Raw genomic sequence first — 15,153 nt, 5'->3', positions numbered from 1 at the left:
AATTTTGTGCAATGTCAAAAAACAACATAACATAAATTATCACAGATAGGAATAGGGAATGCTAATACAGATCGATGCAAATTAGGAAAAGATATAGGCTTTCTCTTTTAATTCTCTAAATATGGTTTCGAAATCTCTAAAACTAAGAGAGTTTGCAAGTGCAAATCCATAAATTTTCAAAAAAAGTTCGTTTTTACAGGGAATTTAATAATGTTATCATTGTATCATTGTTTTTTTTAATACTTCGTTTAGCTACAATACATAAAGTTGTATTTTTTTAAATAGGAATCATAGTTGGCTATGACATTTTCAAAAAGTTTATTTTTTTCTGAACTGAGAACAATATAAATACAGTTTGATATTTTTATATACTTTTGATAAAAAATATATGTAAAATATCTGAAAGTACGAGTAGTTGGCCATGGAAAAATTATTTCACATAAAAGGTGTGAATAATATAGAAATTATTAATTATTAATTATTTATTAAAAGGTAAAAATGTAAAATTATAAAAATAAGCTATGTTAAAGTTATTTTCAATTGAACAAATGTACGAGCATCGCAGATTTTAATTACATAAAAAATGTGTAGAAAATTGCAAACGATATGTCACTACCATTTGATGCCACTTTTTTATGATTTAGTGAAGTGCAATGGAGGTGACGTTGATAATGTTATGTATTTTTTAGCGCAAATGGGATTTAATTTTAGTGTTTAGATTGACAATTTTTTGTAAAATAAAATTTTATTGACAGGCAATCATACAATTAATAAGATTTTTTTTCCGACATTTCATGTTTAATTAGAAAATAGAATGACAATGTAAGGTTCTCATTTTAAATCTAAAAATAAATATTTTTTATTAGTCGCATAAATTTGATCTAATAAAATTTATTATGCTGTTTTTAAATTAATTAGTTTAAAAAATTATTAAATTATAAATACTTGGTGGGTAATAATATATTTTTCATAGTTCTAATTGAAAATACAAATTTTTTTATGGCCTACTATAAAGAAAAAGCAAAATGTTATTTTTTTAAATATTTAAAAAAGAATGTATTACATAAATAGACATCAAATCGGAAAAAATAAGCTTTCTAAAAATATCGCAGCAACCTATGATTGCTATTTAAAACAATAAAACTTTATGTTATCACTCCTCATGGTTACTGCTAAACGAATGGTTAAAAAAATCGTTGATAACATTATTAAATTGTCTGTAAAAAAGTGCTTGTATAAAGTCTTTGTTTCAAATGTATATCTTTTATAATAAAAAAGAAAGATATGATTTTTTTCAGATTTCCCTAAAATGAAAACTTTTATTTAAAAGTGGAAAACAAAAGATCAAAATTATTTTTTAAAAAAACGGACCCGAGAATGTGTCACTCGTTTTTCTCTAAACCTCTTAGTTTTGGAAATCCCCTAATCGAACATCCTGTATAATACAGTTTTTTAATAATAATAATAATAACAATAATAATATAATTTATTTCCAACAGACTTATTAGTCTAAAGTGGACAAGTAACAATACAATATACCTAAAAAGAACAAAACTGAGTGTATTAAATTATACAAAAAATTATAAATTACGAAGAAAAATATTCTAGAAGCTTGACCTTTACAGTTTTAGTTTAGAAATTATTGAAGAAAATATCTAAATCTATTGTAATATTATTATATAATTTAAAACATTTAAAAAGTAGAGAATTCAGATGATGAAAGGTATTAGGGGTGGAAAAATAAAATGTAAGAGGATTTCGGTTGTTAGCTCTAGGCACTACAATGTTCACTTGATCCAGAAGATCAGAGCAGATAATATCTCCACATAAAAGTTTTTGCAGAAAAATAAAACATAGGACATTTCTCCTACTTAATAAAGTGCTTTCATTTACATTTCTTAAAAGATCACTTTGATCACAGTGCCTTACAGGATATCTATTATAAATTTTAAAATATAAGTATTTACAAAATTTTCTTAAAATACAAACAACACAACAATATTCAAGCTTAGACCTAACAATAAAGTTTTAATGCAAGATACATTAGTAAATTCTTTCGTATTTCTTCATATAAAGCCCAGAGTCTTTAATGCACTACTAGTTAGCTGAATAATATGAGGTGTAAAGGTCAAACCACTACCCACAACTATGCCTAAGTCCGTAATTTTATTGTATGTTTCAAGTACGGTACCATTTATATTATAATAAAATGTTCAACTCTAATCGAGTTTAAGACATCAATATTATTTTGTAATTCTAGACAATTTTCATAAAATTTAATAGTGTGTGCAATTTTTAGATCATATGCATATATAAATATTTTACAATTCTTCATATCCCTGATATCATTATAAAAAATAATAAATATTTTTTTCTGATAATAATGTTTCATTTTTATTTGTTTTTTTTGCAAGAGCTATTCAATACGTTTTTGTTTAAATTTGTTGCTGGCTTGGTGCCCCCTGACCCTAAAAGGATTAAAATATTTAAGAAGGTACAAGAAGGTTAGGTACAACTTAATTACAATTAATTACAAATATTCATTTAAAGGCTCCAATAACTATTTTATTGAGAAAAAACATTGCGAAAAAATACTTTTTTTCGATGTCATGGTAACTTTTGTAAACAAACTTTTCAAAATTCGCCGAAAATTTTCCATCATGTTTCGATCGCTTTTATTCTTCGCTCTATTTCTGCTCTGCGTACAAGGTGAACCATTCGAACTGCACAAGGGGGGTTGGAACTATTGCACACAGACATGTACAATTGATAAGGTAAAATATCGAGCGTCCGGTTGCTATTGCACTGCAAGAGGAACTCGTAAAGAAATTTTTTTAGTACACTTTATACATTTCCGCGAATTTATAGTGAGTGAACACAATCGCCTCAGAAATTTTCTGGCTTCCGGTAACGAGACAAGAGGCTTTGCCAAACCAGCGGCCAACATGTTGGTTATAAATTACGACTTGGAACTTGAATACCTCGCAAGATGTTACGCCAGGTGTCTTTTTAATGGAGAACATGACAAATGTAGAAACCTCCAAAATGGACAATTTGCAGGACAGAATATAGGTGGAACTGCTGAACTCCCAGTCAAGGGATTTAAGCAACCAAAAGCAATCATAGATAGTTGGTAAATTTGGAAATATTTATTTAGATCGAGCAGTTCGGTACTTTGTTCCCTTCGCAGGTACAAAGAAATTGACAAAATGAAGGAATGGATGTATTTACGCTTCAAGGAAGCGGGAACAGAACAGTTTACTGGAATGGTTTGGTGGTCTGTTGATTCAGTTGGCTGTGGTCGAGTTCATGTCGCAGATCCGAAATTAGATAAATTTGAAGATTCAAGTTTCAAAACGTTTTTGATCTGCAACTACGCTGGGAAGAAGCTGAAATTAAATAGTAATGTAAACAATGAATCGGTTTATTTACCAGGGCCGCCTTGTTCAAAATGCCCCGACCATGAGGAACTAAAAAATTGTAACACAAACTACACCTCTTTATGTGGAGAGCTAGAACCGATTCCAATAGAAAGACCGTATTATTTAGGAGAAGGACAAGTCAAAATTTACGGAAATATTACTATTTTGGCTTTGGCTTTTGCTGTTTTGATGGTACTATAAGATATAACGAACATTATTTGTGGTTTGTAACAAAATTTTTGTAAAATAAAGACATTGTTGTCTTACTTAATTAAAGTACAAACCCAAGGTTGTTTCCGAAATACGTCACAAGATTACAAACGTGTTGTTGATCCATGTAAATGCATTGTTTACATCGTGGTTTTTATGGTTTTTAATAAAAGATAACGACTGTAACCCAGTGGTGATGACTTTTTTAGTTAATAGTGTTGTTTATCTTGATAACAGTGCAGTGAAAAAAAACAGGAACACCACTAGGAGGAGAATTTCAATTTTGCAGAACCAATAATTACTTGCATACCAGGGCTTTAAAATGATCCGACCGATTTGAAATTCTACACACATAAACAACTTAATAATGGCTATCATTTGGTATTACTTTTAACCCCTTTGATTCAATCCTTAAAAACATCCCCCAATTTCCTAGACGCTAGTCACCTCTATTTTAAAATTTTAAATGAAACCAACATTAAATATGTTTATGTTTAGGCTTCATCCCCTAGTCGCTAGCCACTCCTTTAACATTTTAAATAGTGCCTCCTACATTTTGAATTATTAGAAAGAAAAACATTTTTAGAAAGAAGTGAAAAACTAATCTAATTGTAGAGAAAACATACATAATTGTAGATTTTTTTTTTGAATTAAGGGGGGGTTTTAAAAAGTGGGGGGTACAATTTAAAGTTCTAATTAAGGGGATGATGTAACCTAAAACGAAAATTATGCTAGTTTTAGACGAATCTATATGTTGCTTATTTAAATTAAATTGGCTTAAAATCAAAGGCTACTAGGTACTACGACCAAAAATAAAATTACCCCTAACTCAAAAACTCTCCATAAGCTATGTTTTAGCTAATAAATATCGAAATCTTTTAATATGAACAAAATAGCAATACGTATTTGAATCAAACTGGTTTCAGGGGAGAAACGGCATATTTTCGACTAAGGGTTGGTATACAAATGCTTTCTCACGCACAAACCTTCCAAAAATGTGGCACCATATCTTTGGAATAGCCTTGTATATTACAATTTTCATTGGCCCGTAATTATAATCTCTTCCAAGTCACACAAACATGCATATAAAAACATGTGAAATTCAAAATTGTAATCTTGTGACGTATTCGCGCGCCGTCTGCTGGTTGGCTAAATAAAAGTTATGGCGAAACCATATCTCTACTAACCATGGGTACTGTCGTCATATGATTTTGACAATAACAGCGGCTTTTTGACCTTGAAAATTTTCTACTAATAATATGTACAAGTTAGAAAAGTTGTTCATTATCCGTGAGTGATGTGTTTTTGTAACGAGTGGGGATCACGAGATTCAGAAAGGAATCACGAGCAGATAATGCCAATTTATAATTTATAGGTACATTGAGAAATTTTTTCACCGAATATTTTAAAATTTTAAATGGATATTTTAGGTTAATTTTTGTGTCAATAATTTGTGACAATATGTGAGACTGACACTAAATCTTAACACTTTTTTAAGGTCAAAAAGCCGCTATCATTGTCAAACTCATATGATGGCAGTACCTCTTGTTCGTGACAGCAGTATCTTACTTAAACCCTTTACAATAAGTGAATAATTCTTTTTGCATTTGATAGCCAAAGGCTCCAAGGGTCACAAAATGATGATCAAAAAATGATTATAACACAATTTTTTCAAATGGAATGAACCTAATTAGCTGTTTCAAAATTATGAAAACGCCAACGTCGCATTTTCTCTCTAAATTAGCTGTAATAAATTATTCATGGAATTCAAAAAAATAATAGCTAATGTAATTTATACTTTTAATGAGAGATCTAATCATTAATAACTAATTTACAATTGAATCAATCTTATTTAAAAAAAAATAATTCGGTAAAATGCGACGTTGGCATTTTTATAGTTTTGAAACAGCTAACAAATCGAGAGTTTTTCTACTTTATATAGAGTGTCTTTCGATCTTAATATCTCAGTTATTTGTCAACCGATTGTTATGAGATTTAAAATGCACATATTTTAGGAGGTGGTCTTTCAATTATTCATAAAAATGACCTCAAGATAAAAAATGTAATTTTAAAACACATTTCTTTTATTTAAAATGAAGACAAATTACCATTGGATCACTAAGTACCGAAAAATAGATAGCCACACAAAAATTAACCAAATCGCTCGGCAGATCCAAGGAAAAAATTAGATTTTGTTGTTAAAAACTTGATCCAAATTTTGAAAGTATTTGAGCAGTCACATTTTGAAACAAGTGATGAAGTATTGCTATTTGCTAAGCAGCATTTTGTACACCACTGAAAAAACTGTCAAAAGTGTGCGCGCTACTAGAAAAGCAAAATTGTATTAATTTGGTGAAATTACTTTAAAAACAAACAACAGTGGCAGAAATTTCTGTGTTGTTGAAAAAGGAAACAATATTCATCTATGGAAAGTATCGTTGAACTTCTTGTGAAATGTTATTTAAATGAATTTAAATTCAAAGAATCGTCAGTAATTTAAACACTCAGAAAACGTCGTGAACTAAATCTAGTGAGAACAAAACATGTCACTAGAAACGAAGAAATAATTGGGGCTGTAATTCAATTTTTTGAAGAAAATCCAATCAGCAGTGTACGAAACATTTCTAAAGTCCTGAATATTCAAGTGTCTAGATTTTTCAGTTGTTGTTCAGTCTTTTAGTCCTTTTTGAAAGAATTAAAGAATCCAGTACCAAAAGTAAGCCAAAAATATTATTTCGGTTTCGTATTGGGGTCATTACGACACACGATTTGCATATCGTAATATCCAAAGGAGTGCTATAATAATTACACTAAAAACCAGGGTAATTTAGTTGGATAATGTTGTCAACCTAGTTTTTTGACAATTATCTGAGAGAACCGTCAGTGTCAATGGGCACCTGCTTCACGAGCATAATTTAATCAAATTAATCAAATACGAACCTTTAGGTACTTTTGTTCCATCCCTGATATGCGGCCCTTTCGGACACCTTTCGATTAATGTACAAACATAACTTCAAAAGCCAGTGCAAGTAAGTAATTTGAGATCTCATTATCCTTCGGCCAATTTTCAAATTCCACGCATTTGCCACAAAAGCCCGTATTTGTTAAGAGATACATTGCAAAACATCTTGGACACATTCATAATACGAATATTCAGAAATAAAATTAACTAGACGCCCTCAGGTGATGACTTTTGAACTATGTCGAAAACAGTAAAGAAATTTTCGTAATGCCACATTTAACTGACATTTAATGAATTGTTTAACAATTTTGCGTGTATAGTGTTAATTACTTACAATAGAAAGAATTACTTTAAAAGTACGTGGTGGTAAATACTAGCGTTGACTTTGGTTCTGTAGTTTTTCGTGGTATAAAGTGTTTATTGTTGGAACTTGAAAGTGGATAAAAAGTGAAAAATGTTTAAATTTTGATTACAAAGTGTTATCAAACAGTTGTCTAATTAAAGATTATAAGTAATGGAACACAGCGAACACAAAGTTGGGCTCAAGAAACCAATAAATTAGTGAAGTGTTATGAATTTTAGGTTAGAATTTTCCACTGAAAAAATCATGAAATGCTGCGGTAAATCTACAAAACTACAATAAAGATTAACAACTGCTGATACATTTAAACGTAAATTATGCCAAAAGGTAGGCTTTTCAATGTCTTTGTAATAATTTTCCAATAAAGAAAGTGAACCAAACAGTCATTCGTTATTCGTGTTTTCCTCGTCATCTCTCATTTGTCAACATAAGTATCTTGCATCAAAGATACAATAATCATTCCGCATAGGCAATGCAATAATTGTGAAGCCCCAAAATTCGTACAACGTTCAAAATATCCGAATAAACATTTTCCCGCCATTTATGGTTACTGTTTCCGACCTACCTCGGTGGCGCCCCCAACGGTAATTTTACTTCCGAATACTAATGACGGTCCAAATTATTAATTTCATTTCACTGTCAACTGCCACAAAATTCCCTAAATTTCGAAATTAATTTTTTGGTACAAAAAGTGCGAAGTAGAAAAAATACTGTATGATATCTCGTTTGTAAGGCATTTTGTCGTACTCACTCTATTATCTAAATCCATGCGTGCGACAAAATGCCTCTTTTAAAACCCTTATGATAATATACTAGTGTAATGACAGTGTTCACCTCGTCCATCCTTAAAAATATTTTGCCGAACCGAAAAAATTTTCAACCGAAAAGAATCAAGGCGACAAATACTAAAAAAGTCATAGTAACTAGAGTAACTAGGCATACATTAAACATACAGTCCGGGACATTTCTATTTGGACATAAAAAATTTGAATTTTCTGACATTTATACGTATATTCAGCGTCTATGTGAACAAAAAATTTTCTCTCTCTCATTCTATGGTCCTTGAGCTTTAATAACAGGGACATTTTTGAAATTGGTAGGATTAGAAAATGACAGTAAACAGCTGACTGATGTAAACAATAACAAAGGAAATGTAATAATTTTAATCTATATAACCAGTGGCTGCTTTAAAAGTGTGTACTAACGGGATAATAAAATATTTACGCAAGTATTTTTGAAGGTAGAAACATTACTTGTCATATAACAATTATAGATTATATGATGAGACGGGAATGGCACAACACAGAATTGCAGTCAGTGATTGTGCTGGAGAAAGCTGCTGTGACGTACTGACAGTACTGACTATCGCTGGTTGTACGATTTGTGCACTTTGTGATATATTTTGTGTGAAAAACTGGAAAACAAAGTGCATACCTGCATAACCTCACTTATCGCAGTTTTGCACATTTTGATGATGGGAATTGCGGTTCAAGTAATTATGAGTTATAGATGGAGCTCACTGTTTACTTCAAAGTAAGTTCACGACATTTATTAAATAATTATTAAAAAAAATATAAAAAAAATCACAGATAGTGTTTATAATTTGCAGCTGAAGCCTTTTGGGTCCACTTTTTTCGTTGTTATTTCCTGGTAGCGACTATTGTTTCAAGCAGAATGGGTGTAAAGTTAAAAATAATCCCATAAAATTGTTAATATAACTCCGTTGCACTGGCATGGGGTATTTGAAAACTTACGTTTAACAAATACGTCACAAAGTCTCATCCATCGTTGAAAAACATAATAAGGGCTTTATAACGACAAGCGCTTTCTGATTTTACTGTGGACGTGTGGAAGAATAGTGTGAAATATTGCGAAAAACCAACTTTTACTCTTGTTTACATTTTTGTACGTCTCTATCTGAGAGTAGTCGTCTTTTATAAAAAATATAGCCTACTAATAAAGGAAATTAAAGTGTTTTTATTTCTGGGTTGCCTCCAATTCCACTTTGCCCTTGCCTGATAATCAAGACACTGATAATGAAATTGGTGTAAGTGCATCAAATACAAACGTGTTGAATAGATGAATAAAAAAGAGAGACAACTGCTTTTTTCAAAAAGGCCATTTCAAATTTATTCAAAAAGCACACCCCCATTGAAAAGGGTCCATTCACGATGAAGTTTGGCTTCCTGCATGACATAGGTCTCGGGCACCAATCTCACTGTAAATGGTCTAAATTGGTCTTGCATCTCTAAGACATGGACTCACTGAGAGCGACTTCTGCAGTAGGCTTGAGATCTGCCTGCCTGTCTCGCAACAATCTCTGCATTATGATTCCAAATTATTTTATAAAATGCTGTCAATTACAAGCCATGATATGAGGCATGAGGCCGTCTCAGTGTATGTCTTGTGGTGTACACTGAAACTGTTTCTTAAAGAACCCATTCACAATGAGATCTGCTTCGATACATGCGGTGCGACAGGACTCAAAGACTAATCCCAAAAGACACAAAAAAACTGACACAGTTTCATCATTTTAAGCCATTGACAGCGTTTTCGAATGTTGGTGCAGACTTGTTGCGAGGCAGGTTTCAGCCTTCCGCCAACGTCAGTCTCAGTGAAACCCTCTCAAAGTGATCTCAGCGAAAACCATTCACAATGAGATTGGTCTATGAGGCCTATGTCGTGCCGCATGCAGCGAGATATGTCTCATTGTTAATGAAAATAGGGCCTTTTTTGTTGTTTAAAGTTGTTTTTTAAAACTTTTGTGGCAAATTTTACTGATGTGGCAGAGAGGGGGCATGCAATTGGAACATGACGATGACTACCCTAAAAGGCACTTCGAGGCTTTTATGGCCTTTTTAATACAAATTTCAACTTTAAACCTGACAGTCATACCAAGGTCAAACATAACCTCAACAGTACTCCAGCAACGGTACTTCAAAGCATTTGAAAGTTTCTCCATTTGTTTTTAAGTGTTCTAGTTGGTACATTTTGCTGTACTTTACTACAATAAAGAAATATTTAAATTTTTATTATTGTTTACATTTGTCATCTATCAAACACAAGTTCCCTAAATTTGAGCTCTTATCTAGTTTTTGTGCTCTATATAGTCTCGCGTCAAGGTATGCGGTATGACGTATCTCATATTGAAATGTCCCGGACTATAGTAACTGTTACAAAGCTTTCAAAATTAGATCCTGTCTCATATTAGTTCAAAATTTTAAATCATGTTTCAGTCGGTTTTATTCTCCGCACTAGTTCTCCTCTGCGTACATGGTGAACAATTTGATCCGAAAAAGGGGGGCTGGGATTATTGCAAGAAATCATGTAAAAAAGAAGGCAAAACATATGCAGCAACTGGTTGCCGTTGTAGACAAAGAGGAACTCGTACAGATATCGACTTAGACCAGTTCATGGCATTCCGTCAATTTATTGTGGATGAACACAATTATTACAGAAATTTGATGGCTTCTGGTAACGAGTCACGAGGCTTTGCCCAAGCAGTAGCTGACATGTTGGTTGTAAATTATGACTTGGAACTTGAATACCTTGCGAGATGTTATGGCAGATCTTTTTTTAACGGAGACCATGATGAGTGTAGAGTGCTGCAAAATGAAAAAAAAGCAGGACAGAATTTGGGTGGAACTAGTGTACTCCCCAAGAAGGGGTATGGTCAAGCACAAAACGCGATACGGGCTTGGTGAGTTTGGAAATACTTGTGTCGACCACTTCGACTGTTTATTCCCATTTCGTAGGTATAAAGAAGTTGCGTATATGGAGAAGAGTGTATATGAACGTTTTCATAAATTAAAGACACCAATAGGACACTTTACAGCAATGTGTTGGGGGGCTGTTGATTCAGTCGGATGTGCCCAAATTTATTCTAAAGATCCGAAAAAAGATAAATTTAAGGGCGCTAATTTCCATACTCATCTGATTTGCGATTATGCTGCAAGGAAGCTAAAAACAAATATTAATGTAAGTCAGGGTAAGATGCTTACATTTGGGCCGCCTTGTTCAAAATGTCCCAGCGATGAGAAATTCAAAAACTGTAGCACAAAGTACACCTCTTTGTGTGGAGAACTACAACCGATTCCAAAAGAAAGGCCGTATGATTTTGGAAACGCAAGCAGCAAAATTTGCGGAAAAGTATATATTTTGGTTTTGGCTTTTGCTGTGTTGATGGTATTATAACGAACACGTTTTCTTCTATTCCATGTCCGAATTTTTGTAAAATAAAGTCGCGACCGTAATATGTTCCCTGTTCTTTTCTTCCAAACAAGAATAGATTTTTAAGTTATTTTTTTAAGTTCTTTTAGGTCCTACATTAGAAACTTTTTAACTTCTAATACAGAAAGAGGTTTAAGAATTTGTATACAATCTAAATCGACCATTCTGAGATCAACTTAATTATTTTCAAAATAGCTGAGCCTACGAAACTATGAGAAATTAGCGGCAACTTTGAAAATTTAAATAGTAACCACCTATTTTTATTTTTATTTACCGCTGTCAATATCTTCTATATGTATCTGTTACAGTTTTTGCAATAATCGCAAAAAACGGAATTTGTTTTTGTTATGAAAAAAAACTAATGTTTCTTTAGAAAAAATCTTTTATTTAAAAAATGCACTGTCAAAATTTATGGTTTTTTTCCTGTGTAACAAAGTTTTCAAAGCTTTTATAAATCTCAAAATCCTAATTTGTAATCAAAAAGATTTTCCTCTAATAGGAAAACATTATTTTTTACGTTTTAGTGCATCTTTTAAATAAGTTTAATTTTTGTAATAATATCAAGGGACCAATTTCATAATCAAATTGAAGGATCATTAAATTAAAAGTTGTTCGTAATGTGCTGGTTACTTCGGATTTGTTGACAAACACTTCTCTTCTAAACAACATTTAATTTAATGCTCCTTTAAATTCGATTATAAAACTAGTCCTCAATTAATTAAAAAAATAATAAATATTAATAAATAATAAGAAATATTAAAATTTAATTAATCGAAATTTTGAGGCTAGCAACAATTTTATTAAGAATTTTTTGTTTAAAATATCATTTAAGCATTTAAGCACTATTTAGAAAGACACAATTGAAATTATAAAATTAATAATTAGTTAATTACATGTAATAATATTTTAAATTTTATTAATATAATTTTTTAGTAATTCATGTTTATTTAAGGAAATGTAAAAAAAAAATAAAAAAACTAAGTAAGTAAAAAATTAAGTATTTAATAGAAAACGCTGATTTCTGTATGACTATTTAATTAGTTTATGAGAAATGGTTAAATACACTTTTAGCAAACTCTATGGTTAAATTAATATGCCAACATTCTTGAATTGTTTTTGGGTTTATATTAATTTTTGTTGCATTACTTATGAGTGGTAAGATCACAAATTCTGTAAATGGGGAAATAATTTGCCCTAGAAATCACTGGGAGATCAAACCAGCTAACCCTTCTCGCATTAGCATAAATTTTCGGAAAAAGCAGGATTATACCTTAATTGCCTACTGCGTTTCCTATTTTTAGAAAACGATAAACAAAGAAGTTTACAGAATATTTTATTAATTACAATCAAATTTTAATTCGTGATTAACTTGACATTTGTCAATGCATTTTTAAATGGCAACTTAATGTCGAATTAGTTTAATTCGGAATTAAATTTTAATTTCGCTTTCTGAAAACCGACCCATAGTTTTTTTATTTTATTAATGTTAAAAAAGTAATATTTTATTAGAAGAATTAAAACATTTTTTTGAACACGTTATTAAACATTTTCATAACATCATAAAACTTCCATGACAGTTTATTGATTGTTTTTTTAACAATTAATAATTCATTAATTGCATAAAATCGCTGCAAAAATTATTATTTCTTATGTCATTTTATAACACCTAAAATGCTTAAACGTTTTGTGCAAAAAGTTCGTAAAAAAAATTATTAAGAATTTTTTGCTTAAAGTATTATGCACCGTCGATACTGAAAGACATCCAGGGGTTCGTTTTATGGAGACGACATTTTCAGATCGGTTTACTGTACGTCAGGTAGCATTTTGTAATAATAATAATAATAATAATAATAATAATAATAATAATAATAATAATAATAAAATGAGAAACAAAACAGCAAAAGAACAGATAAGATCGAAAATGACATTATTTTTGGACGTTTTTCAGTCAGCAACTCAATGACTGAACAAAATTTCCTCTAAAATAAGTTAAGACATTAAAAAAAAGCACCAAATTAGGTGACTGTCAGTAAAAAACATAATTACCTATATTGCAATATAGCTTTAAAGAATTATGAAACTTTTTCAAGAACAGTGTTGTTGTTGCATTTTTTCCTCTCGATTTAGGTCGTTTTTGAGCAAAATTTCGTAAAAAATAAACCAAAAAACCACAAACCTTTTTCATAATTTTTGATCGACAGTTATTTTTTGTTTGTAAGATAACTGCTTCAGTTCAGCTCATCAAAAAAACTGCTATCACCATTCTAATTTAAAAAAAAGACCAATAACTGTTCTCATTTCCGTGGCGCTCAGTATATTATGCTGTCAACAAGACAGTTGAGGTTATGTCAAACATTTTCAAAATTAAAAATGGGTAAAAGAAAAGCACCTTCAGGGGAAAACACCCCAAACAGCGACTTTTGCGAATTTCTCACAGGTATTACAAACTACCGAAACCAAGAATCAATCCCAAATTTCAGAATTGGCCGAATACGAAAAAAACGTCAGTCGTAACATCCACAAATACAATGCTTATCGAAAAGCCGCCAGTGTTTTATCATCGCATCCGACCCGAATAACATCAGGACAAGAAGCGAAAAAACTAAACGGAATCGGTGAAAAAATCGCGAAAAAAATCGACGAGTTTCTCCAAACTGGAAAACTACAAAAACTCGATAATGTATCAAGTAACTCAAAATTCGCAAACTCGTGCACAATTTTCCAAATTTACAGATTCACAACGACTCTAAAACCACTGCAATTAACTTATTGACCCAAGTGACAGGAATAGGGCCTGCAAAGGCCCAAACCCTCGTGAGTGAAGGAATCACATCTTTGGAAGACTTAGAGAAACACAAAGACAAGTTAAACCACCACCAGCTCATCGGTTTAAAGTACTACCACGACTTCCAACAGAAAATCCCAAGAAACGAAATCAAACAAATCGAGAATCTCATTCGGGGGCACCTCGAGCCCCAAATACACCTAACAATATGCGGCAGCTATCGCAGAGGCAAGCAACAAAGCGGCGATATCGATGCGTTAATCACCCATCCAAATTACACGAGCAGCCAACCTAAGAAAAAACAAAACCTACTGAAAAACGTTGTTACGGCGTTACAAAATTGCGGCTTAATCACCGAAATTATTTCATTGGGAGACACAAAATTCATGGGGGCTTGCAAATTGGACAAAAACTCGATTACAAGGCGATTAGATATACGCTTAACCCCCTTTGATCAATACTTTTGCGCCGTTCTGTACTTCACCGGATCTGACATGTTCAATAAGCAAATGAGGGCACACGCCCTGGACGCGGGGTTCACCCTGAACGAGTACACTTTACGGCCGGTTGGCAGCACTGGGGTGCCAGGGGAACCCCTCGAAATTCACTCAGAGAGGGACATTTTCGACTGCATTGGGTTCCCCTATAAGGAGCCGCAAGACAGAAACCAATAATTTCCTGCATCCTTACTTGTTTATTTATTATATTACACTATTAATTTTTTTGAGTGTTTGTTTCCTGAACCCAATTATAACGTGCGGGTCACGTGACTAGCGCTGTTCCTGATTGGTGCATTCAATAATTTCAAATTCGCGCCGTATTGTGATTGGTTGAAAGTCTTCAGGAACAAATTACCATATACAGGGTGACTCAGGGGTGTATAATCGGTCTATAACTTTTTTGGGAATTGAAATATTGCTACGCTGTTTTTATTATCCAATGGATCGACTTAAAATCCACAAACTAAAAATATTTTTATTATGCACAGAATGTTCTATACAAGTGGTGAACCAAAGTTATATTTTTTTTAATGGAACACCTATATATTTTTGCATAATTAGATTCAACGCAGAAAATAATATAAACTTTGATAAATTATTACAGGTCTATCTTTTTTCGTTTTGGAATTATTTAACTTTTCGTTACAAGAAAGACCAATTTTTAAAAAATCACTACAAAGTCG

At 31.9% G+C, this 15,153-nt stretch overlaps 2 protein-coding genes and 1 long non-coding RNA gene across 3 annotated transcripts; all 3 read left to right on the top strand.

Annotated features, from left to right (window-relative positions):
* The first annotated feature begins 8,346 nt into the window (after positions 1–8,346).
* Positions 8,347–8,712, top strand: LOC135266942 (uncharacterized). Its single transcript, XR_010335163.1, has 2 exons — positions 8,347–8,488; positions 8,565–8,712. It is a non-coding gene; the product is annotated as an uncharacterized LOC135266942 (long non-coding RNA).
* Positions 8,713–10,098: 1,386 nt separating this feature from the next.
* On the top strand, positions 10,099–11,214 carry LOC103313460 (antigen 5 like allergen Cul n 1). The gene is made up of 2 exons (XM_008196777.3): positions 10,099–10,655; positions 10,711–11,214. The coding sequence occupies exons 1-2, from the start codon at positions 10,183–10,185 to the stop codon at positions 11,147–11,149; spliced, it is 912 nt and encodes a 303-aa protein (XP_008194999.3). The 5' UTR covers positions 10,099–10,182; the 3' UTR covers positions 11,150–11,214.
* Positions 11,215–13,555: 2,341 nt separating this feature from the next.
* On the top strand, positions 13,556–14,644 carry LOC103313461 (DNA polymerase beta-like). The gene is given in 3 exon segments (NM_001293579.1): positions 13,556–13,622; positions 13,666–13,865; positions 13,919–14,644. Coding segments are annotated over 3 exon segments (993 nt in total).
* The last annotated feature ends 509 nt before the right edge of the window (positions 14,645–15,153 follow it).

The sequence above is a fragment of the Tribolium castaneum genome, chromosome 8 (assembly GCF_031307605.1).
Source record: "Tribolium castaneum strain GA2 chromosome 8, icTriCast1.1, whole genome shotgun sequence".
NCBI classification, from domain to species: domain Eukaryota; kingdom Metazoa; phylum Arthropoda; class Insecta; order Coleoptera; family Tenebrionidae; genus Tribolium; species Tribolium castaneum.
Note: the sequence above shows the minus strand (reverse complement) of the source record. Positions and strands in the feature narration are given on the sequence as shown.